Genomic DNA, 22,239 nt, shown 5'->3' on the forward strand with positions numbered 1-22,239 from the left:
ATAAGTTCACATTATATTCTCTAAAATGCGATACTACTAATGCCATCTCTTAGCATATTTTGGTACTTTTTTGTCAAGTTTCGACCAGTTGGTGACCAAAGTTGGAGCTGTGTAGGTAAGCTGATTGTTTTGTTTCTAAAAAAAAGGAAATTGCGTAATATATCCACTGCAAAATTACGAATTGACGTGTTGTAGTACTATACTCAAATGTAATCTTTATTTGGTGTATTTTATTCTGTTTTTGTACCAAATAACTATTTTATTACATTTGTTCACAATTGTACACATCCGGCATATACGATGTTTTTACGGTTTGTCCAATTCATCTGACGGTATTTCAAAAAACAATTACAAATGTTATTTGAAGGTATTATTTTGATTTACTTGATGCTAAAACTTGGGGTAAAGCATTAGTTTATATTTCCAGGTAAAACAAATACTGATATTATGTTTTCGCCGGACGCTTTGAGAGCACTGAATGAAGGAGATCTTTCTGATTTGGAGTTGTCATCTGATGATGATGAACAGTTAGGATTTACGTCTGAAAGGGAGTCGCAGTGTGTTCGAGTTGGTGCAGATGTCATAAACCACAACCAAAGAGAGGTATTCCCACCTGACTCAGACGACGATGAAGGACCTAGCTCATCCTGGATCGGAATGAATGATCAGGATCCAGAATTTCCTGACACCTGCAACGAATTAGTTTCCGAAGTACCTACAACAGAAGTAGATACCTCGAATGAAAACATACTACAGAATATTACGCCTAAGCAAAACATTAGATGGAGACATAGAAAACTAATAAATACGATTGCATCAGATTGGTTTCCACCAATATCAATTGACCCTAGAGTAGAATCCCCACTTGATTATTATTACAGGTATGTGCCAAAACAGTTATTTGTAACTATGGCTGAAATGAGCAACTTATATGCAACATTTTCAAATAGGCTAAGGTTCAAACCTACTACTGCAGATGAATTAGAAATTTTATTTGGATTACACTTGGCCAGTGGTATATTTAGATACCCATGCTTGAAAATGTACTGGGAAACAACCATCAGTATTCCCTTATTTTCAGAAAATATGGCCCGAGATCGATTTTTTGAACTCCGTAACAATTTACACCTTGTTGATAATACAACAGTTCCAGCTGGTTGTAATGATGCATTTTATAAGGTACGACCAATATTTGATGCAGTTAGGTATCGGTGTTTGGAATTGCCACTTGAAAAAGAGCTATGTGTGGATGAGCAGATAGTTCCTTTTACCGGTAAACATATTGCCAAGCAGTACATAAAGGGTAAACCCTGTCCATGGGGCCTCAAGATATTTTTTTTGTGTGGTAAAAATGGCCAAGCCTATGATTTCATACTTTATCAAAGCTCTGGTCCAGAACTAGACAAAAATTTTACAAAAAAAATTGGTTATGGTGCAGCTATTGTCCTTCACCTCACAAAGAGAATTGGAGAAAGCAAGGGCCACGAGTTGTATTTTGACAATTACTTTTCGTCGTATCATATTCTACAAATTTTGAAACAGAAAGGTATTATGGCTGCATGCACAGCTCGTGTAAACAGATTTGCAAATCCATCACTGATAACAGCCTCGAGGGTTTTCTCAAGAAGTGAGTAGTTATGATGATGACGTGACTGTGGTCAAGTGGTTAGACAGTAAAGTTACACATCTTGCTTCCAATTTTATTGGCATTGGAGATAAAGATTTCGTTAGAAGGTGGTGTAAAAAGGAGAAGAAATTTATCGAAGCTGAACGCCCCGAAGTGGTCAAAAAGTATAATCATGCAATGGGTGGAGTTGATTTATTAGATCAACTGATGAGCTATTACAGAACATTTATAAAATCAAAAAAATGGACCCTTCGTATGATATTTCATGCATCAGATTTGGCAGTGGTTCAAGCATTCCGCGAGTACCAAATTGATAGTGATTTAGTTGGCGTACCAAAAAATAAACAACTCACTTTACTTCACTTTCGTCGTCGGTTAGCTGATAGTCTGGTGTTACGCAATAAAATAAACATTGGGAAAAGAGGACGGCCAAGTGGCAGTAGCCCAGCTCCACAGATCATACCTAGAAGACCAGGAGAGATTCGTCCTGAAGCTGAAATAGCTCGAGACGGTGTTGGGCATTTTCCTGCACATGACGAAGGACTTGGGACGCGGTGCAAGAGGGTGGGATGCACGGGAAGAACCCGAATAAAATGCATCAAATGCAAAATTCACTTGTGTCTCACCAAAGACAAAAATTGTTTCCTAGCATTTCATACGTAAACAAAAAAAAAACACTATTTGATTGTAGAAGACTGATTTCTGTATCGACTCCAAAGAAGTACATACCTGATCTTATGTTTTTTTTTGTTAATTTTTAATGATAATATTTTGTCTAATTATTTTCACAAAAACAATTAAAAATTTCTAATAAAAAAACTCAAACACTGACTACATTTTATTGTTCCAAGTAAATCCTAATATACTACTTTTATCATCACATAGGACGGATGTGCACATTTGTGCACAAAAAGAAAAACTGATTTTTCTTGAAAAGTCGACTGCCTGGAATTTTTTCTTTATTTTTTCTTTATTTCTTGTGGCCCACTCTAGATACAGGATTTTTTTTTAGATTGATTGAGAAAAAAAAAATAATTCCGGTCTGAAAGGGTTAACAGGTCAGTGATCTTCCTTTCTTGCACTAGTATTAGGGTCGGTTCATATCTAACGGAATATGCGTCGCGTATTATCGGTCGCGTAACGCCAGAACTGACAAATGTATAGAAAAACACTCGACCGTTCACACTCAACCGGTGATACGTTAGTGCGTCGAGCGTACAGCGTCTATTCCGTTTCCGTCAACGCATTATCGGTCGACGTAAGAGCGGCAACGTCGCGCGCGCCACGCTCTACGTGTATTTTGATTGATGCATACAGACCAGGCGTAACATTAGCAGAGATCGTTTGTGTACAGGCCGTTCCAAGTTTTTTGAAAATGTTTGATACAGAACGATTTATCACGGAAGTGCAAAATAGAATATGTCTATGGAACATAAAAGAAAAATCTTATAGCGACCGACAAGCCAAGAGACGGGCTTGGGAGGAAATTGGAGAAATATTAATACTTGAGTGGGAGACATATGATACAAAAAAGAGAAATGAATCACGTAAGTTAATGTTTATTTTATTATTAGTATTCTTATATAAATTGGTCTTGGTACTGCAATATTCCTTCGTTACAAAAATATTGTTTTAAAAAATCCCTATTATCGGTGGCAGTCGTTATTCTAGTTGATGTTACTGTGGGTAAAGTCTGTAAGTGGCATATTTGAATTTCATTAAGATAGCTGTCTCTTCGTCGAAGAACAAAATTATGAAGTATACAAGCAGCCTTCACTATCTCCATAGCGAAATCGGGTTCGGTAAGAATAGCAGTGTGAAGTACTCTCCACTTATTGCACAATAATCCAAATGAACACTCAACACATCTACGCGCTCGACTGAGTCTATAATTAAAAATTCGTTTTTCTCTATCAATATTGCCACTAGGATACGGCCGCATTATATTTTTCTGTAAAGGAAACGCTTCATCTCCAACTAATACAAATGGTTTTGGGGGTCCATTAGAATTTGGTAAAGTTCTGTTTCCTGGAATATTGAAGTCATTTTCTAAAAGTTTTTTACCCATAATTGATTGTTTAAAAACGTTGCTATCAGCTTCTTTGCCATAAGCACCAACGTCAATGGCTACAAAGTAGTAATCTGCATCTGAAATAGCCATAAGGACAATAGAAAAGAATTTTTTATAGTTAAAATATTGGGAACCACTAAGATTCGGAGCTCTTATGCGAATATGTTTCCCATCTACTGCTCCCACACAGTTTGGGAAATTAGTTTTTTCATAAAATTGATCAGCTATATTTAACCACATTTCTTCATTCGGGCAAGGCATTTCTGTTTCTCGCAGCGTCATCGATATCACTTTGCAACATTCTTTAATTATTCCGGATATTGTAGATACTCCCGTCAGGAAGTCCAGGGATAGTGTTTTAAAACTCATTCCAGTTGATATCATCATCATCATCATCATCAGCCTATCGCAGTCCACTGCTGGACATAGGCCTCTCCAAGTGCACGCCACTGAGATCTATTTTCGGCTTCTATATTCCAGTTGATAAATATCTGAAAATAAATAAAACTTCATCATCATCATCATCATCATCTCAGCCATAGGACGTCCACTGCTGAACATAGGCCTCCCCCTTTGATCTCCACAGATACCTGTTGGAAGCGACCTGCATCCAGCGTCTTAATAATAAAACTTAATTAATCATTAACTAATCTATAAGCTACTAAATTAAATAATTATTCCATTTTTTAATAATCATGTACCATTTCTATTTCAGTTATTGACCTCCAGAAAAAATGGAAACATCTCCGTGACTACTATGTTAGAGAGAAAAAAAAAAGAGAACAATGTTCGCAGTGGAAGTTCTGCTGCTGCAAAGAAGAGGAAAACGCCATACGTAGAAATGCTTCGTTTCTTAGATGTTTTAAGAGAAATGCGCCCTACAACTAGTAATATAGAAGCTGAATTTTATGAAACAAGTGGTGAAGAGAACCAACTACAAGAGACTGGAAGCGAATCGTCAAATTCCAGTTCCAAGCGTGCCAGTCGCAAAGACCAGAGTATGACAATGTTTCAGAGGTCATTAATTAACAGTATGGAGAAATCTTCACAAGATGATAGTGATTCAGATAAGCAGTTTTTGCTGTCGTTACTTCCACAGATGAAAAAATGTCTGAAGCACAAAATTTTGACTTCCGTTTAGATATTATGAATTTGGTAAAAAAATATAGATTTGCTACAACAAGTACAGTGCAACAATGTAACATCCAGTCCGATCAAGGTAATTACGAACAAGGTCGTCTGTCATTGCCGCAGACTTCTCAGTTTGAACACACCGGTTACTATACAGCTGACTACTATACGGACTCACCACAATCAGCGACCTCGCAGGTTTCAATTGAAGAAGATATTGAAGCATTAATGCAGAGTTAATCCGTTACGTTTATTTAAAAATTGGTTGATTTTGGATTTTTGTATCATTTTAATATACATGTCAATAATATTAAAATACTAATGTCAAGAACAAAAGCAGTTATTATTATACAACTTACCTGTATCTACCTCTAATATCTTACCTCAATGTAATACTCAGTCTTTCTTCAGGAGTAATGGCACATTGAAATTTCGTATCATATTAAGTTATGAAACATTTCACAATCTTAAGGAGTTCATCAAAAGATTCTATGGACATGCGGTAATACTGAATAAATTTTGTAGGATAGTTTCTTAACGTTGCATATAGACAATTAAATTGGCCACTTGATATTCTTTTAGTATTTAAAGGATGCACCCAATATCGACGTTTCCTTTTTCGGTCTTGTTCTAAAGCCTCCCAAATAGCAATTATTTCGATAGGCTTCATTTTAAAATTCAATATCACACAACACAACCGCTCTGTAGATGCTAAACGTAGAAACTGACTAGTGGCAGGACGGATGATACGCTCGACGCATTTTCCGTTTGATATGAACCGACCCATTCGACCGAATAGACGCGACCGATGATACGCTCGACGCATCATCCGTCAGATATGAACCAACCCTTACTGTTATTCGTAAGACTTCCGTGTTCCATTTATGCAGCGCATATTAACTTTTTCTCAGCTACCGTAATTCAAATCGATTATTTACGTATTTAATTTCCTGAAAACCTCCTGAAATATGGCACGGATGCAAATCAACAGCATATCTATCACCATGTCTAGAAAGAAGTCAAATCTTTCCCAATATTCGGAAGGAGCTACAAGGTCAGGGATCATTAGATCCCAAGAATCCATCGAAGAGCGCCAGGAGAGACTTGATGCTGTTTGAGAACACCAGGCTGCAACTCGATCCCAGGAAACCACTTCAGATCGCGAAGCACGCCTGTGTTCACAGCGTATTTACGCATCGACTTCTAGATCTCTACAGTCAAGTGCGGAACGTGATGCATAGGGTGCCGCTGAGACTGTATTTATACCGCGCATACCACTCATCCCCAACAATTTCCCATTTCAATTTAAGCGCACACAGTTCCCTGTTCTGCATGCGTTGCCATGATAATAAACAAGTCACAGGGGCAGACGCTTAAAGCAGCTGGTTGACCTGTCAATTAGCTACTTTTCTCATGGCCATTTATATGTTGCTATAAATCAAGGGTCAGTAACGTTTCCGGTATTTATATACTAGCGGCTGAAGGAAAAACCCCAAATACTGTTTAACGTAATGGCACCGGTTTCCGACTAGCTTCCTCTATCCGACCATTTTGGTTTTTATCCATTAAAACATTTAAAATATCGCGCGAAAGCCGTGAAACCGAACGCATTCAATTTAGTATAACTCATCGTACATCAATTGTCAAAACTTGTGTTTCAAATGTCAACGGACACTCTGTCATTTCAACAAAAGCTACGCAACGGAGTAGTTCGTATCAAGTTGAATGTGAAAAAAACATAAATCTGTGAAAACAAACATCTGGGTTTTTGTGAAGAATACTCTGGTAAGTTTAGCATTTTTTTACTTTATACGTTTTATTAGTGTATTAACGCCTTAAAATTTCAGTATGCAAAAAAAATCTTGCTTATTTTTATATATTTATCGGCTAATTAATTGTGGACGGAATGAGGTGCCCTATAAAATCATAATATTCCGAATACCGACCACTTGGTCGGTAAAAGAAATTTTGCACGTTGTAAATAAAACTAATTTTCTATTATTCGTGTTGTTTTGTGAGTGTTTCGTTTTCATTTACTGATTCTAAAAGATATCATTGGTCGGATACACTTTAATGGATAACTTTAATGGATTTTTTGTAAAATTCGTTTTAACTTGCACTTTTTTTCGGTTTACTTCCTGTTCATTTCCAAAGACCACTCTGGTTTTAAAACCTTATACTTTATGTTTATTAGACATAATTGCATAATTACAATGCTGTTAGATTTTTATAAGTGTGTGTGAAATAGAAACGCGCTAAAAAATTAATATAAATTTCGGTTTAGAGGACTTATTAGGCAAATATAGGATTGGTCGGAATCTGGATACGATTTGTTTCGCTTGCCCCTGTTTCCGTCCAACTCCGGTGCTTTTGGTTTCGGTGTGCTTGTTTAAAATTGCATGTGTTTATTTCAGGTACATCATCATGAGTGATAAGAAAAGGTTAAAGTATTCGCAGGAAAATATGGAGAAAGCACTACGAGATATACGAGAGAAGAAAATGAGTATAAATCAGGCTGCAAAATCATACGACATTCCAAAAACAACGATATTAGACAGATTAAAAGACAAATATAAAAATCCAGGTAACATAGGCGGTCCAACTGTACTGACAAGCTCAGAAGAAATGTATCTAGTGAAATGGATTTTAGAATTGGGCGAAGTCGGTTTTCCGATAACGAAGACTCAGTTACTGGATTCTGTCACTAAATTAATTAAGAGTTTAGGCCGTCAAAATCCTTTTAAAGATGGCCAGCCGGGTAAGAAATGGTATAATGGCTTTCTTGCTCGCCACCCGGAAGTTTCGAAAAGAGTTCCACAATCTCTCACAACATGCAGAGCGATTGTTTCGGAGAATAATATTAGGAGCTGGTTTTCAAAAATACGGCAATATTTTGTTGATAATAAATTAATAGAACTTCTCCAAGACCCCAAACGTATCTTCAATTGTGATGAGAGCGGTTTTTATCTGTCGCCTCAAGAAAAGCAAGTACTAGTCAGAAAAGGCTCGAAAAAAGTGTACAATCGTACTGTCAACGACGAGAAAGAGTGTTTGACGGTTTTACTTACAGTAGCTGCTGATGGGGCAATACCTCCACCATTGATTATGTTTCCGTATAAACGCTATGTTCCGTCGTACATCACAGCCAATATGCCTAAAGGGTGGGGAATGGGTCACTCTGATTCTGGGTGGATGACTAGTGAGACATTTTATGAATACATCACAAATGTCTTTCACCCATGGTTAAAAGAAAAAGGAATCCAAATGCCAGTAGTTCTTTTTCTGGATGGTCATTCATCTCACATTAATATTAATCTGAGTGAATACTGTAAAGAACATGAGATAATTCTGATAGCATTCTACCCCAATGCTACTCACCGTCTACAGCCATTGGATGTAGGGGTATTTTATCCTTTAAAAAATTGTTGGCGCAATGATGTCCGGGAATGGCGTATGGCAAACAGCGGGAAAAAAATGCAGCGATCAGATTTTCCGATAATATTGCATAAGTCTATAAATGCAACACTTTCGCCTGCGATAATTGCAAAAACATTCCAAACGTAAGGGCTCTATCCGTTTAATGAGGATGCTATAGATTACTCGAAGCTAATAAAAGAAATTTCCAATGAAGAAAATAACAATCTAGCACTATCTACTGCTAATCAACACGTCACACACAAAACAGATGGCAGTCAACCATTGAATTTACTAAGTGAAGTGGAAGCTCGTTTGCCTACGGAAGTTGTAAATAAATTTAAAAATGTTGACTCTGAAATTGATCTAGACGAGAGATTTCTTGAACTCTATAAATTCTGGAAAAATATACAATCTGAAAAAAATATATCTATGAATGAATCTACTTTTCAAAATAATCTGCCTAGTAACTTAAATCAAACTATTTCTGACATAATTATTAATGAAGAGTTTTGGTTAGCTAATGATGACGCAATTGAAGCAACAGTCGAATCAGATGGGTCTTTAAGCTTAGTGAATTTAATATCTCAGCCATCTACATCAAAGCAAGACCAAGCAAAAGATTCAGATATAAATACAGATTTAAACCTTCATGATCCACAACAACCAGACTACAAAACACCAGTTAAAAAATCACGATATTTCAGTGCGTTCTTTACATCATAATTGTTTTATAAAAAATAATCTTTGTATTCGATTGCAGGTCTGACTCCGAAGTTGAATACCAGTCGCTGCCGGGGTGCTCAGCAGTAACCGAGGCTTCGAAAAACGTGCAGCCGAAGAAAAAGGCACCGAAGCGCAAAACTTCTGGGAGCGGCACCACGCCTTCGGAATCAACATCGAGGTAATTTTTGACTTTATTACTTACTTGTCGTGTATGTTATGTCCATTAGAGTTTTATTCACAAATCGAAACTAAACTCTAGTTTAGTAACGCAGAGAGCACTATCATAAATGTTAGATACGATATCTTTCATACATCACGTTTAGTTGGTCATATTTAGGAATTTCTTCTGTATCGTGGGTGCGTTTACAGACATAAATCTCACATGCACACACACACCTAGACCCCGAACAACTATCTGTAGATTATACAAATATTTGTTCCGTGCGGGAATCGAACCGCGACGCGCAATGCAGCAGTCGATCGCTCGACCACTGCGCCAACCGTGCCGTCAACTTTGAAGGTATTATTATCGTAATAATTATAAATAAAATGTTTTATTTTGTTTCAGTAAAAACAAACATCATAGCTCGGACCTCTTCGGTTTAGAGAACGACAAGCTTCTCCCAGCGACATCGTGCGGAGACCTTGGATCGTCCCTCGTGAGCCGCGTCGCCAACGGGAAAGTTCGGCGGACAGCTGACCTAACGGGGGACTTCTACGTAGAGGTGAAAGTTTACCATAAGGCTGAAGCCGCTTCCACTCCTAGAGAGGATCGGTGGAAGAAGGCGTCGGTTGCACTGAAAGTGCAACTTAATAGAGGCTCCTCGACGTGGGACGCCTTACAAATATTTATGAGACGGGCTCATGAGTTATTTGATAACTCGGAGCCCATCTTTTATAGTGTATATCATTGAAAATTTAATGAATTTAATTTATTTTTTTTTTTAATTTAAAATTTAATTGAAAATGTCATTTTCACACATTTTTAATATTTAATTATAGTTTCGACACCAGTCTCTTTCATCATAGCCCCTATTGTGTATACCTAATGTGTTTTGGATATATTGCTTTTTACCTAAATAAATAATTTCTTTCTACTTATACTACACATAGCAGCATCTTCAGTAATTTATAGCTTGTTCTAACTTTAAAGTACAAGGTAATTAGCATAATAATAAAATGCCTTTCTGTACTGTTTGTAACACATCTGTTGAGCGCAATCACTGGGTAGGTCATTTACGCAGTAACGATCATAAAAATAAAAATATTTCACATTTTTGCGAAGGCGTTGAAATTATACATTCTGCATTTCGTAATCGTATAGCTTCTTATAGAATTACCGATTCGTTTGAAAATTGTTCTTTAGAATCATCTATACATATAATAAATCTGTAGAAAAGTAATTTTTGTACATTGAAGAAATTGACAAAAAAAATAGCCAGCATGTTAAAGGATAACTAACAGAACCCATTTCCATCATTTTTGTCATTTTTGTCTGTTTGTCTGTTTATCTGTTTGTTTGTTCGGGATTCACGTAAAATCTACGAATTAAATGCAGACAATGCTTATATACAAAAATTCTACGTAACTTGGGGTATTACTTAGTTTTTGTTTCATCGAAGTCGATTCACTCTATCAAAAGATATGATCAATTTTGTGAATTCAAGATGTAAAATATTACGACACGCAATCTATTTGTCAAAACTGTACATTTGAATGTTGTACTTATATTAGTTGATCGGCCTATTATTAATCTTTACACAGAAAATCACACCTTTATAAGTAACTTCGGAAGAAAAAAAAATATGAAAATTTTGTTTAGCCAAGGTTAAAGTAGCTCCATCTGTGCTAAATCTGTGGTAAATAAAATACATCAAATTTGTCAAAGGAGCGAGGTGGTAAATGACAATATTACCATACATTCTTTATAGAGGATTATTATTTCAACAGATGGAGTTGTGTATTTTCCGTAATTCACCATATTTTAACACGTAGTGTAATTTTTCGATAGACATTTCAATAGTGTTTGTCAGTTTGCCGTGCCACATCAAAATCCAACTATAATTATTACCTTGATGAAAAGAAAATTAATAGTTCTCAGCCAAATTTAAAACGGTGCCATCTAAATTATTTTTTGAACATTATGTCAAAAATGATGACTTTAGGGGAACAATTAATTATCATTTAAAGTTACAGATGGAGTTCATATCAGGATTTTTTCATAAACATAGTTTAGCTTATCTTCCACTAATGTGGTGGCCTTAAAACAAATTACTTTGAGTGAGTAGTATTAAGTAGACCTTAATTATTTTTTCTGGTGCAAAATATGTAAACTTAATCCTAGAAGAAATGAGGATCTATCTCTCGCAAGCGCTGCTAAGCGTGAGGAAGGTAATGTAGGATTCTGTAGCTTTAAAACCAAGCCCAGATACAAAGTGCAGATAAGAAATGGGAGCTCTCTCTATTTAATACCATACACACGTAAAATGCTTTATGCGTCTGAAAACGTACAAATTACGCGCCGCATACCAGAGACATGCTTACTTTCAACTTCTGATCGCAAATACACTGTTCACGATTACGAACAGTCTCAGTAAGACCCGAGCCAAGTCTAAAAACCCTAAAAAACACCTTTTATATAAAACTACGTTTGATGTCATTTAATCACAAAGACAGAATTGTTCTCTGTTGCAAATCCTATCCACCTATATCCTATCCTAATCCAGAATGCATTGCAGGTGTGCATTGCACAAAAACCAATGGTATCCTATTCGAGAAGTCAAAAGAGTTGACCTGCCAACGTCAGCTTCTGCGCTAAGCAAGTGTTCTTAATAGTACCATCAGAATTACATTCATCGTTGAATGAGGTGAATAAATTTTCAGAAACCACAATAACAGTAGGAACCAAAGCGTATTATCGCTTCATAGAGCTCTGATTGGTCCCAGGTGACCAAGTCAGGTCTGATTTGTTCGTTCATGAGATCTTTGAAAGTGTTTCGGTGGATACTTACTGTCGTCCTGTTTACGTGTGACACAAAATATGGTATATAAACGTCCTCCGCTAGAGCGAAATTTTCCCGGTGTGCGGTAGTGACGCACAGTATACAACACTTATGTTTCTTTTGATTTGCTGGCTCCACCAAGAAATGACAAATTGCGAGCGTACATTCTGAAAATCTTGGCAAAACTACAGGTTTCAAGTACGAACACATGAAGTGGACTCTCACAGATACGTACATTTTGCCTATTCGTGAACTAATGCAAACATTTCGGTGGAGTCCCGGCTTAGGCCTCCCCCACATTAGGCGTGCGCCATCCTCGGGCGTGTGAGTAGCGCGGGCGCCGCGCGTGCGTCGCGAGCGCGTTGCGTGAGCGTCGCGTTTTGCTGCCCTGCGGCATTTGCAGCGCGCTCGCGGCGCGCACGCGCCGCTCTCCTTGACGTTTAACTGCTAAGGCGTTTAGCGGGCGGCGGGGATAGCAGGCGAAGGGGTAAGAACGCAACTCGAGCGCCGCTAGCTCGCCGCGAGCGCGTCGCTTGCACTCTTCACACATGCCGCAGGGCAGCAAAACGCGACGTTCACGCAGCGCGCTCGCGACGCCCGCGCTACTCACACGCCCGAGGATCGCGCACGCCTAATGTGTGGTCAGCCTTACCATGAGTAAGTGAAACTATCCTACCCTATGCGCCTGCTGATGATGATGACTCATTTTATCATCCATCCAGCTATTCCCCAACTATGTTGGTGTTGGCTTCCAGTCACCGAATCTGTTTGAGTACCAATATTTTGCTTGGAGCGACTACCTATCTACCTATCTTTAATCCACTCAACTACACAAGATGATATCCATGGTAAGACTGACAGACTTTCTGGCTTCTGATTAGTCGCAGCAGCTGCAGAAAATGTACAAATGACAGCTTTGTCAGACTCAAAGCATGTAGACATCGATTATAGCTGTTTCCTGTGAAAATTACTTACGCACCATATACGTAATAATTTTCCAAATTGGCTGAACAACGTCACAAACTTTACTTCTTTTGTTTAGATAAATGGTCACATCCACAACACAACCTTGATCAATGAATCTATGCGACTGCTAAGTGCTAATCCTAATTATACTGTCACGTGAAAGAATGCACCTACGGGATAAGTAGTATTTTGACGATTCTATATTGCCCACGCAGACGAAGTTGCGGGCAACAGCTAGTTTTTAAATAATATTCAGGATAAAATTCAAATGTTATATAATAGACATGTCTCTTAAAGAACATACTTGTTTGAAAGTAAACTTTGAATATTTTGCTTTGTTTTTATTGGTTAAAAACGAGTCTCAGGAGATGAAATCATTTTGTACGAAAAATTTCAGTCTTTATCAGAATTATGATTATGTCACTTTGATATCTCAAGTTGAAAATACTTTAAAGAAAAAGATTGAAGAATTCCAAGACCGTGATAGTAGTTGGACTTTATTAAGTAGTTCTCATTTGGAAATTAACATTAACAAATATCAACCTTTGCGCGGCTCCGGTTTTATTGAGTTACCGGCAGCAATTAAATCAAAAAGAGCGTGTGTTAATATTCATAATAATGACGAATATTGCTTTTTGTGGTCAGTAGTTGCTGCTTTATATCCAGCTAAATCTCATCCTGAAAGAGTTTTATCGTACCCACATTTCAGAAACGTGTTAAACATAGAAGGCCTTACTACAAAAACTTTAACCACTGTTTTACACTTGTCTAAAAAAAATGTGGCTCCAAAATGAACCATATGTCAACGTCATAATTTGACATTTTTTTAGACAAGTCTTAAACTGACGTTAAAAAGTTTTTGTGGTAAGACGGAGAAGGTTTGTCTTTTCCATTGAGTTTCTCTGACATAGCGCAGTTTGAAGTAAATAACCCCGAAATTTGTATTTATATTTATGGTTTAAAAAATAATACCGTGGTAGGACCGCTTTACAAACCAAAATCCTTGAATAATAAAAAGGTGATCCATTTACTTTATTTACAAAATGACAATCTGTCACATTACTGCCTCATTAAAGATTTACCGCGACTTGTTAAGAATCAAATAACGAAACATCACAGTAAATTGTACTTTTGTGAGGAATGTTTAATGTTTTTTGATTCATGTGATGATCTTAGTTCGCACAGTTGTGGAGGAATTGCCACTGTGCTGCCTCCAAAGGGCTCATTCATACAGTTTGAAAATTATAATAGAAAGCAAACTGTTCCATTTGTTATATACGCTGACTTTGAAACAATGCTGGAAAGGTACCAATCTTGTGACCCTGATCCAACAACTGCGACTACTGTAACACGTCAGCGACATGTACCTATAGCCTTCGCATATCATATAACGTGCACATTAGATGACAGCCATAATCGTTACGTTTCGTATCGCGGTTTGGATTGTGTATCTAAATTTGTTAAATCTATTTATAACGATGCACAAAAAATTTATGGTATTTTAAAAAGTAACGTTCCTATTATTTTTACTGATGATCATGCTCATGACTTTGAAAATGCAGCAACATGTCATATTTGTGAGCACTTTTTGTTCGGTGACAAAGTCCGTGATCATTGTCACTTGACTGGTAAATATCGCGGCGCAGCTCATAGTTATTGTAACATACAATACAAAGTACCATCATTTATACCAGTATTTTTTCATAATTTATCTGGTTATGACTGTCACCTTTTTATAAAAGAATTAGGAGAAGCTCCAGGATCTCTTAAAGTGATACCTAAAACGAAAGAAAACTATATTTCTTTTACAAAATTTATTCCGATTTCCCCTAAGGAAAGCATTCAGGTTCGGTTTGTAGATTCTTTCAAATTTTTGGGAACTAGCTTAGAAAAGTTAACTAGTACAATGAAAATACAAAAATTTCAACAGTTAAAATCACATTTTCCTATTGAAACACAATTCAGTTTGTTAACCCGAAAAGGAGTGTATCCATATGACTATATGTCTCAATGGGAACGTTATGAAGATACATGTTTGCCATCTAAAAATCATTTTTATAACTCTTTGACTAATGAATTAATTTCCGACGAAGACTATGAACATGCTCAATCTGTTTGGTCAGTATTTAATATTCAAAATATGGGTATGTACACAGATTTATATCTTAAAACGGACGTTCTATTGCTAACAGATATATTTGAAAGTTTTAGAAAAACTTGTAAACGATATTATAATCTCGATCCTGCATTTTATCTTACAGCACCAAGCCTATCGTTTGATGCAATGCTTTTGAAAACAGGAGTTAAATTAGAATTAATTAGTGATGTTGAAATTTTTAGAATGATACAAAAAGGTATCCGCGGAGGTGTTTGTATGTGTTCCAGAAGACATGCCAAAGCTAATAATAAATATTTGGATTCTTATGATACGTCCAGTCCAAATTCATTCATTATTTATTTAGACTGTAACAATCTATACGGTTATAGCATGTGTCAGGCACTACCCTATTCCGATTTCAGATTTATGAACAGAAAAGAAATAGATGATTTACAATTGAATTTAACAAATATTAGTGATACCGCGGAAAAAGGTTATATTCTTGAAGTTGATTTAATGTACCCTAGGCATTTGCACATTGATCACAATGACTTCCCATTCTGTCCTGAAAAATGCTTACCACCTGGTGGTAATAATAAAAAACTAATACCAAATTTGTATGATAAATACCAGTACGTTATTCATTACGCACATTTAAAAAAATGTCTACAGCACGGTTTAGTGTTGAAAAAAATCCATCGAGCTATAGAATTTAAACAAAGTTGTTTTTTAAAGCAATATATTGATCTTAACACCCTGCTACGTCAGAAAGCAGAGTCGACCTTCGAACAAGATTTTTTTAAATTACTAAACAATAGTATTTTTGGGAAGACGCTGGAAAATAATGAACAAAGAATAGATGTAAAATTAGTAAACAAGTGGTGTGATTCGAACAATAAAACAAAAAAGACAACTTGTGCTGAGAAATTAATAGCCAGCCCTTATTTTCATAGCGCGTCTGTCTTTTCTGATAATTTAGTAGCAATCCAAATGAAGCCTTCGCGTGTTATTCTAAACAAACCATATAGGGTTTGCTGTATTAGAATTGTCTAAGAGTCACATGTACGATTTCCACTATTCCACTATAAAGCCTTTTTATGGTAGCCGAATTCAATTGTGCTACACTGACACAGACAGTCTGGTTTATAAAGTTGAAACGAATGACATTTATAAAGATTTCAAGATGCATTTCCTAAAATACTTAGATACCAGCAACTATGATTCGAATAACGAATTTGAGTTACCAATTATTAATAAAAAGATTCCAGGGCTATTTAAGGACGAAATGGGTGGTAAAATCATTAAAGAGTTCGTTGGACTGCGCTCAAAGCTTTATTGTATTAAAACGTTAGATAAAACTATAAAGAAGGCAAAAGGTACTAAAAAATGTATTACGAAGCAGTTTAAAATGACCGATTATAAAAGTGTTTTGTACAACTGCAATGTCATTCGCAAAAAAAATATTTTGTTTAGGTCAATAAAACATGAAATATTCACACAAAATGTAAATAAAGTGGCACTTTCAAGCAATGATGACAAACGATTGCTATTATTTGATAAAGTGTCAACTTTAGCCTGGGGAAATGCAACCATTTTTATGTAATGTGTAATAAATAGGTATTTTCAATCCATTTTTACCTTGTAACTTCATTAATGTTGCAAAATATATGTAATTAGCTACCTAAACTTAATCAATGACTATAACTCCATACCTACTATCTATGATGTAAGTACCTACCTAGGTACATGGTAAAAAAATATGTAATTTTGCATGACTGGTGTCCTAAATAGGCATAAGCTTTTTGTAATCCATAATTGTAAGTACTAATATTAGTTTGTAAGAATTATGTATACTAACCAAAATATTTTTATAAATAAATATATTATGTTAATTATATCTGTGTTTTAATTCCTGATTGCACTCGCAAGTTGCAAAGGTATAAAGAAGTCTGTTGTAAAAAAATTAAATAGTCTTGATTATGAAAACGTATAATTGTCATGTTATCCGCAAAAAAATGTGTTGTTTAAATCAATAAAACATGAAATATTTACACAAAGTATAAATAAAATAGCACTGTCAAGTAATGATGATAAACGGATGCTAAATATTAATATTATATATTTTTAAAATATTATGTAAAACATACAATAATATATTTTATTTCCATTCCTGATGTCAAATATTTTCAAAACAAGTGCTCGAAGCATACAAGATCAGACTTGTGAAAACATTAGTTTCATGTTCATTCCTGTCTATTGCGCTTACACGTATCTTTATTCTGATGTTAAATATAACACCACACAGGTGCGCTCGTATAAAGTATACAGGTTTAAACTTGTTAAAACATGACATTGTTTTCTTTTTTTTTTTTTTTTTTACGGATTAGTTCCGTCAATGTAACTCCTCATCCATACCAGTTCTCGCAATACATTCCTCTCGTACTTTCATTCTTCATACTGTGTCTTTCTTACATCCTTTTCCATATTTTTTTTTTAATTTTTTTTTATTGTATTTTTTTTTATGAATATGCAATGTAATGCTGCCTTACTAACTTTAAATTAGCTACAGTAAAATATTTTTGTTTCAAATTATAGTTTTTAATTAATACATTTTTAACCATATTAGGGTAATTTATAAATTAAAAAACGGTAAATACAATTTTACTGTAGCTTATTTAAATGCCAGTGATTAATTATAATAGAAAATGAAACATAATATAAAGGAGAAGGGGACTTCTGGGCCCAGCAGTTAACTACCTGAAATATGTATTAAAAAAACCGTTACATTTTTTTAAATAAAATCACAAAATATGGTACCAGGATTCTACCCAGGAAGAGAGAAAACTTAAATTAAGATAATAAGACTAAATAATCGATTAAATAATGCCTGAAATGCCTGAATTACTAGTAATCTACTGTATTTTTATTCCGGCAACACTTGTTGGTGGCATGCGTCTGTCACTGACTGACAGATGCACTCGTTTGTTTTCTTTCATTCTGAGTGCGCACATATTTTCCTGGTTTTACTATTTAAACCCACGACCTTGGCTTTTCGACGGATCTTGCTACTCTGAATTACCTGGCTCTCGATTTTGGACAACTGTTACGCCTATCGATTGGATATCGACGACATGGATCGCTGTATGAATTGTACGATTGCGCTTGGTCGCAGTAATTCTATTGGAAGAAAAGTCTTGGAGGATGAGGCGATTTTAACAGTTATTCGTCAGTGGCGTGCATCTCAGCCTGTAAGTTTTTACCCATTTTTTACATATTCAAATCGTGCTTTTAGCAAGCCATTTTAACTTCATATCTATCGGTTTATTGGACAGTATTATATTAGATCAATAGTCAATTAGTTAGCTTAAGGTCTCTGCACACAGCGGGCGCGGCGCGGCGGGACGGGACGGCGACGCGACGCTGAGCAGTTGTAATGGTCTATTCACACAGCGGGCGTGGCGCGGCGGGACGGGACGGCGACGCGACGCTGAGCAGTTGTAATGTACTAGAGCGACAGTTACCGTCGCGTCGAGCGGGGCGGCTCTGTGTGAAGTCGTCCATAGTATCTAGACGACTACGACTTCACACAGAGCCGTCCCGCTCGTCGCGACGGTAACTATCGCTCTGTGTGAAGTCGTCCATAGTATCTAGTACATTACAACTGCTCAGCGTCGCGTCGCCGTCCCGTCCCGCCGCGCCGCGCCCGCTGTGTGCCTTTAAATAGACATATATTTTAATCTGTGGAATGTGGAGTTTGATCATTTCTCTTATAAAAAAAGTGAAGGTCACCCTCGAGTCCCGATAAATCAATTTCGGTCTCGGTTGTGACATCGACATTATTGAACATGCACTAGGGGTTGAACAAGATTTAAATGGTTATGTTATTTCAGGTAACCAGTGAGAACGTTGTATGCCAAGCATGTTGGGACTTGGCCCAAGATGTGGTTCTTGGAAGACGTGCGATTGATGCACCAACCCAAGTTGGCCATTCAAGCGTATGTCTCCGCTGTGGTCGTTCACTCTTAGCCCGGCGGTTCAACCACCTTCTTCGTAATGATTCTGCTCGTGAATCTGCGATATATAATGTGATTAGAGAGTGGATTCTACCACAAACGGTAAGATAGTTTAGTATTATATTTTAAATTATTTAAACTATATCTATACTAATATTATAAAGTGAAAGAGTTTGTTTGGTGCGTTCAACGCACTAATCTCAGAATCTACTAGTCCGACTTTAAAAAATCTTGTCTGTTAGATAGCCTATTTATTGAGAATGGTTACATAACATTACGCTACATCCAATAGCAGCGGAGCAGTAAACAAAGATGCTAGTGAAACCGTGAGGTTCAGCTAGTTAAAATAATAAAACATTTATTTGTAAAGCTAACATGATTTAAAACTAGCACTAAATCATAAAAATAAAACACTTAACTGAAAGACAAGGGCACCCGACACAGGTTAGGTTAGGGTTATTTTTTTTTATTACTATCTGGACTACTGTATTATAGTATAATAGTGAATTTTTATTTTTTTGAAGGTGGACGAGGCAAGTCGTATATGCCATTCCTGTTGGATATTAGCAGACAGAGCTGCTGTTCATATGAGTACAGGTCCTTCGACTTCCTCACAAAGTAACCCACCGCCAGCCCAATCATCAGTTGGTGTTTCTGTTGGACAATTGGATGAAAATCATGACAACATTCTACACGAACCTGAGAATGTTTCCATTCAACCAGAACAAAACCAAGGTAATGATGATGTGCATGAACCCTCAGTGGAACTACATTCACCAAGTGCCCCAATTGTGGAACCAGTACAACAGCACCCTGAACCAACAATTGTATTGCCAGATTATATGCGGGCAGTTGAAACAGAGCGACGGTGCTTCATAGAAGGTTGCCAGAGAACTGAACGATATAGAGTTCCTCTAGCAACGAGAAAAATGTTGCTTAATGAGCATAAATATTATGTACCACAAAATAATCGACTTTGTGATATACATTTAGTAATTGAGGCATGGGACTTCCTTGATAGTTTAAGGAGTAATTATTTACAAACATTTACTGCAAGACATATCCAAGATATGTTTACACTAAAAGAAACCCCAAAAGAAAGGTTTTTGAATTTTGAAAATATTGATAATATGGACGACCATGTTGTGCATACCTGGATCGGGTTTACTAAAGTTCAGTTCCGTCAATTATTTGATGAGGTTCCACAATTGATAGAAATTCGTAATAGTTCTTCAGTTTTAGCAGCCTATCTTATCAAATTAAGAAGTGGGGACTCAAATGAAAGATTAGCAACATTATTTAAAACATCTAAGAAAACTTTAGCCAAGTGGCTGTGTCAAGCCCGTGACATATTAACTGAACATTTTGTGCCTCGGCACTTAGGTTTAGAACACATCACTAGAGAACAAATAAAAGAAAGGAACTTAGCCATTCCTAGTGCTTTATTTGAAGGAGATTCTAGGCCCATCGCTATATTTGATGGAACTTACTGTTATATTGAAAAAAGCTCTAATTATTTATATCAAAAAAAAACATACAGTTTGCATAAATATAGGAACTTAACCAAACCTTTTTTAATGGTGTGCACAGATGGTTACATCATTGATGTTTTGGGCCCCTATCCAGCTACCACGTCAGACTCAGATATAATGAGACATGAATTTTTAAGTGGAAACCCACTCCAGGATTTTTTCCAAAATGGTGATGTATTTATACTGGATAGGGGTTTCCGAGATTCATTACCTTTGTTAAACCAATGTGGATATAGGACATACGTGCCTGCTACTTTGGCGCAGGGTGAAACACAGCTGTCAACACTTGACGCAAACAAATCGAGGGCAGTCACCATTTGCCGTTGGGTCGTTGAGATTGTGAACGGTAGGTTTAAAAGAGATTTCAAATTATTCAGGCAATGTTATTTTAATACAGCCTCAAGAAGTTTAATAAGAGATTTTAAGGTGGCTGCTGCTCTCATAAATAGGTTTCACCCTCCCATAACCGATAGAATAGACTGTGGGGCTATCATTAATCAGATTAATTTAAATATGAATAGACATAACATATTAGGTGATTTTATTGTTAACAACCAATATAATAGACGTAGGGCTGATTTTGAAACAATAACTATTCATAATGATAATTTAAATGATTTTCCCCAGTTGTCATATGATGAATTAATTCTTGTATGCTTAGGTACATATCAATTAAAGCAGGCACGGTCCTATTTTGGTGAACATTTGCGGGGAAATGATGGGTTTATAATAGAAGTGTGCAGGGAGGTAAGCAGCAGCCTTCTTCGACAGCTGTCAGCTTCAAATACTTCTTGGTTATTGCGAGGCCGAATACAATCCCGCCATATAAGTCGCAAAACATATTTTGTTTATATTTTAGTTGATAGCTGTCGAAGAGGACGAGATTCAATATTATCATATTATTGTAATTGTATTGTAGGTAGAAGAACTGTAGGCTGCTGTGCCCATGTAATGTGCATTATATGGTATCTCAGTTGGGCAAGATTCCAAGAAAATATCGTACCCCCTGCACAATTTTTAGATGACATTCTAATAATAATTGAAGATGAATGATAATACATGTTTAATTATTAAGTATATTGGTGTTTTATTTTACTTCCTTCTCCCTTTTTTAGTTTTTAAAAGGTTGGTTCCTGCTGCTTATAGGTTACAGGAAATTGCAAGTAGAAACTTGTCTTCGACTATAGCGAAAGGCCGCGTTTCCACTGACGCGGAGCTGGGCGGAGAGGAGCTTAGCGGTGCACAAATTGACCAATGATTATGCTTGAAATCTCCGCTCCGCTTCAATGGAAACAGTACGAGCGGGGTGGAGCAGAGCTGAGCGAATATTCATACATCGAGGCGGTGCAGAGCGGAGGACAGCGAGCATTGGGGTGCAGAGCGGAGGACAGCGGGGCGGTACGGAGCGGTGCGGAGCGGGGCGGTGCGTGACTCGCGTGCAGTGTGTCTGTAAAAATGCGCGATTCCAAAAGCATGCTCCACTCCGCTCTGCTCCGCTCACTGACCACTCACCGCTCTTCATCGCTCCTCTCCGCTCAGCTGCGCTCCTCTCCGCCCAGCTCCGCTTCAGTGGAAACACTGACCACTTTTCACCGCTCTTCTCCGCTCCTCTCCGCCCAGCTCCGCGTCAGTGGAAACGCGGCCAAAGTCCAGGGCACG

At 36.9% G+C, this 22,239-nt stretch overlaps 4 protein-coding genes across 5 annotated transcripts; all 4 read left to right on the top strand.

Annotated features, from left to right (window-relative positions):
- Positions 1 to 273: 273 nt before the first annotated feature.
- On the top strand, positions 274 to 6,201 carry LOC124635749 (piggyBac transposable element-derived protein 3-like). The gene is made up of 2 exons (XM_047171701.1): positions 274 to 3,174; positions 4,414 to 6,201. Exon 1 carries the CDS (start codon positions 448 to 450, stop codon positions 1,633 to 1,635), a length of 1,188 nt encoding a protein of 395 aa, XP_047027657.1. The 5' UTR covers positions 274 to 447; the 3' UTR covers positions 1,636 to 3,174; positions 4,414 to 6,201.
- Positions 6,202 to 6,240: 39 nt separating this feature from the next.
- On the top strand, positions 6,241 to 10,075 carry LOC124635750 (MFS-type transporter clz9-like). Of its 2 annotated transcripts, XM_047171703.1 has the most exons (3): positions 6,241 to 6,614; positions 7,244 to 9,147; positions 9,538 to 10,075. In XM_047171703.1, the coding sequence occupies exon 2, from the start codon at positions 7,254 to 7,256 to the stop codon at positions 8,391 to 8,393; it is 1,140 nt and encodes a 379-aa protein (XP_047027659.1). In that variant the 5' UTR covers positions 6,241 to 6,614; positions 7,244 to 7,253; the 3' UTR covers positions 8,394 to 9,147; positions 9,538 to 10,075. The 2 variants fall into 2 exon arrangements, with proteins under 2 accessions (XP_047027659.1, XP_047027658.1); XM_047171702.1 differs by having other exon boundaries at positions 6,241 to 9,147.
- A 3,041-nt stretch (positions 10,076 to 13,116) lies between these two features.
- LOC124635545 lies at positions 13,117 to 16,930 on the top strand. The gene is made up of 2 exons (XM_047171458.1): positions 13,117 to 13,666; positions 13,816 to 16,930. The coding sequence occupies exons 1-2, from the start codon at positions 13,222 to 13,224 to the stop codon at positions 16,086 to 16,088; spliced, it is 2,718 nt and encodes a 905-aa protein (XP_047027414.1). The 5' UTR covers positions 13,117 to 13,221; the 3' UTR covers positions 16,089 to 16,930.
- Positions 16,931 to 17,481: 551 nt separating this feature from the next.
- On the top strand, positions 17,482 to 21,657 carry LOC124635547. The gene is made up of 3 exons (XM_047171460.1): positions 17,482 to 18,283; positions 18,926 to 19,150; positions 19,573 to 21,657. The coding sequence occupies exons 1-3, from the start codon at positions 18,167 to 18,169 to the stop codon at positions 21,631 to 21,633; spliced, it is 2,403 nt and encodes an 800-aa protein (XP_047027416.1). The 5' UTR covers positions 17,482 to 18,166; the 3' UTR covers positions 21,634 to 21,657.
- The last annotated feature ends 582 nt before the right edge of the window (positions 21,658 to 22,239 follow it).

The sequence above is a fragment of the Helicoverpa zea genome, chromosome 13, assembly GCF_022581195.2.
Source record: "Helicoverpa zea isolate HzStark_Cry1AcR chromosome 13, ilHelZeax1.1, whole genome shotgun sequence".
NCBI classification, from domain to species: Eukaryota; Metazoa; Arthropoda; class Insecta; order Lepidoptera; family Noctuidae; genus Helicoverpa; species Helicoverpa zea.

What these genes read in the sequence shown, in the direction of transcription:
- LOC124635749 (XM_047171701.1), top strand. Translation starts at nt 448, where the DNA reads ATGTTTTCGCCGGACGCTTTGAGAGCACTGAATGAAGGAGATCTTTCT.
- LOC124635750 (XM_047171702.1), top strand. Translation starts at nt 7,254, where the DNA reads ATGAGTGATAAGAAAAGGTTAAAGTATTCGCAGGAAAATATGGAGAAA.
- LOC124635545 (XM_047171458.1), top strand. Translation starts at nt 13,222, where the DNA reads ATGTCTCTTAAAGAACATACTTGTTTGAAAGTAAACTTTGAATATTTT. An exon ending in AAACGTGTTAAACATAGAAG is followed by an intron (nt 13,667 to 13,815) that starts GCCTTACTACAA and finishes AAGACGGAGAAG; the next exon opens with GTTTGTCTTTTCCATTGAGT.
- LOC124635547 (XM_047171460.1), top strand. Translation starts at nt 18,167, where the DNA reads ATGGATCGCTGTATGAATTGTACGATTGCGCTTGGTCGCAGTAATTCT. An exon ending in AGTGGCGTGCATCTCAGCCT is followed by an intron (nt 18,284 to 18,925) that starts GTAAGTTTTTAC and finishes ATGTTATTTCAG; the next exon opens with GTAACCAGTGAGAACGTTGT. An exon ending in AGTGGATTCTACCACAAACG is followed by an intron (nt 19,151 to 19,572) that starts GTAAGATAGTTT and finishes ATTTTTTTGAAG; the next exon opens with GTGGACGAGGCAAGTCGTAT.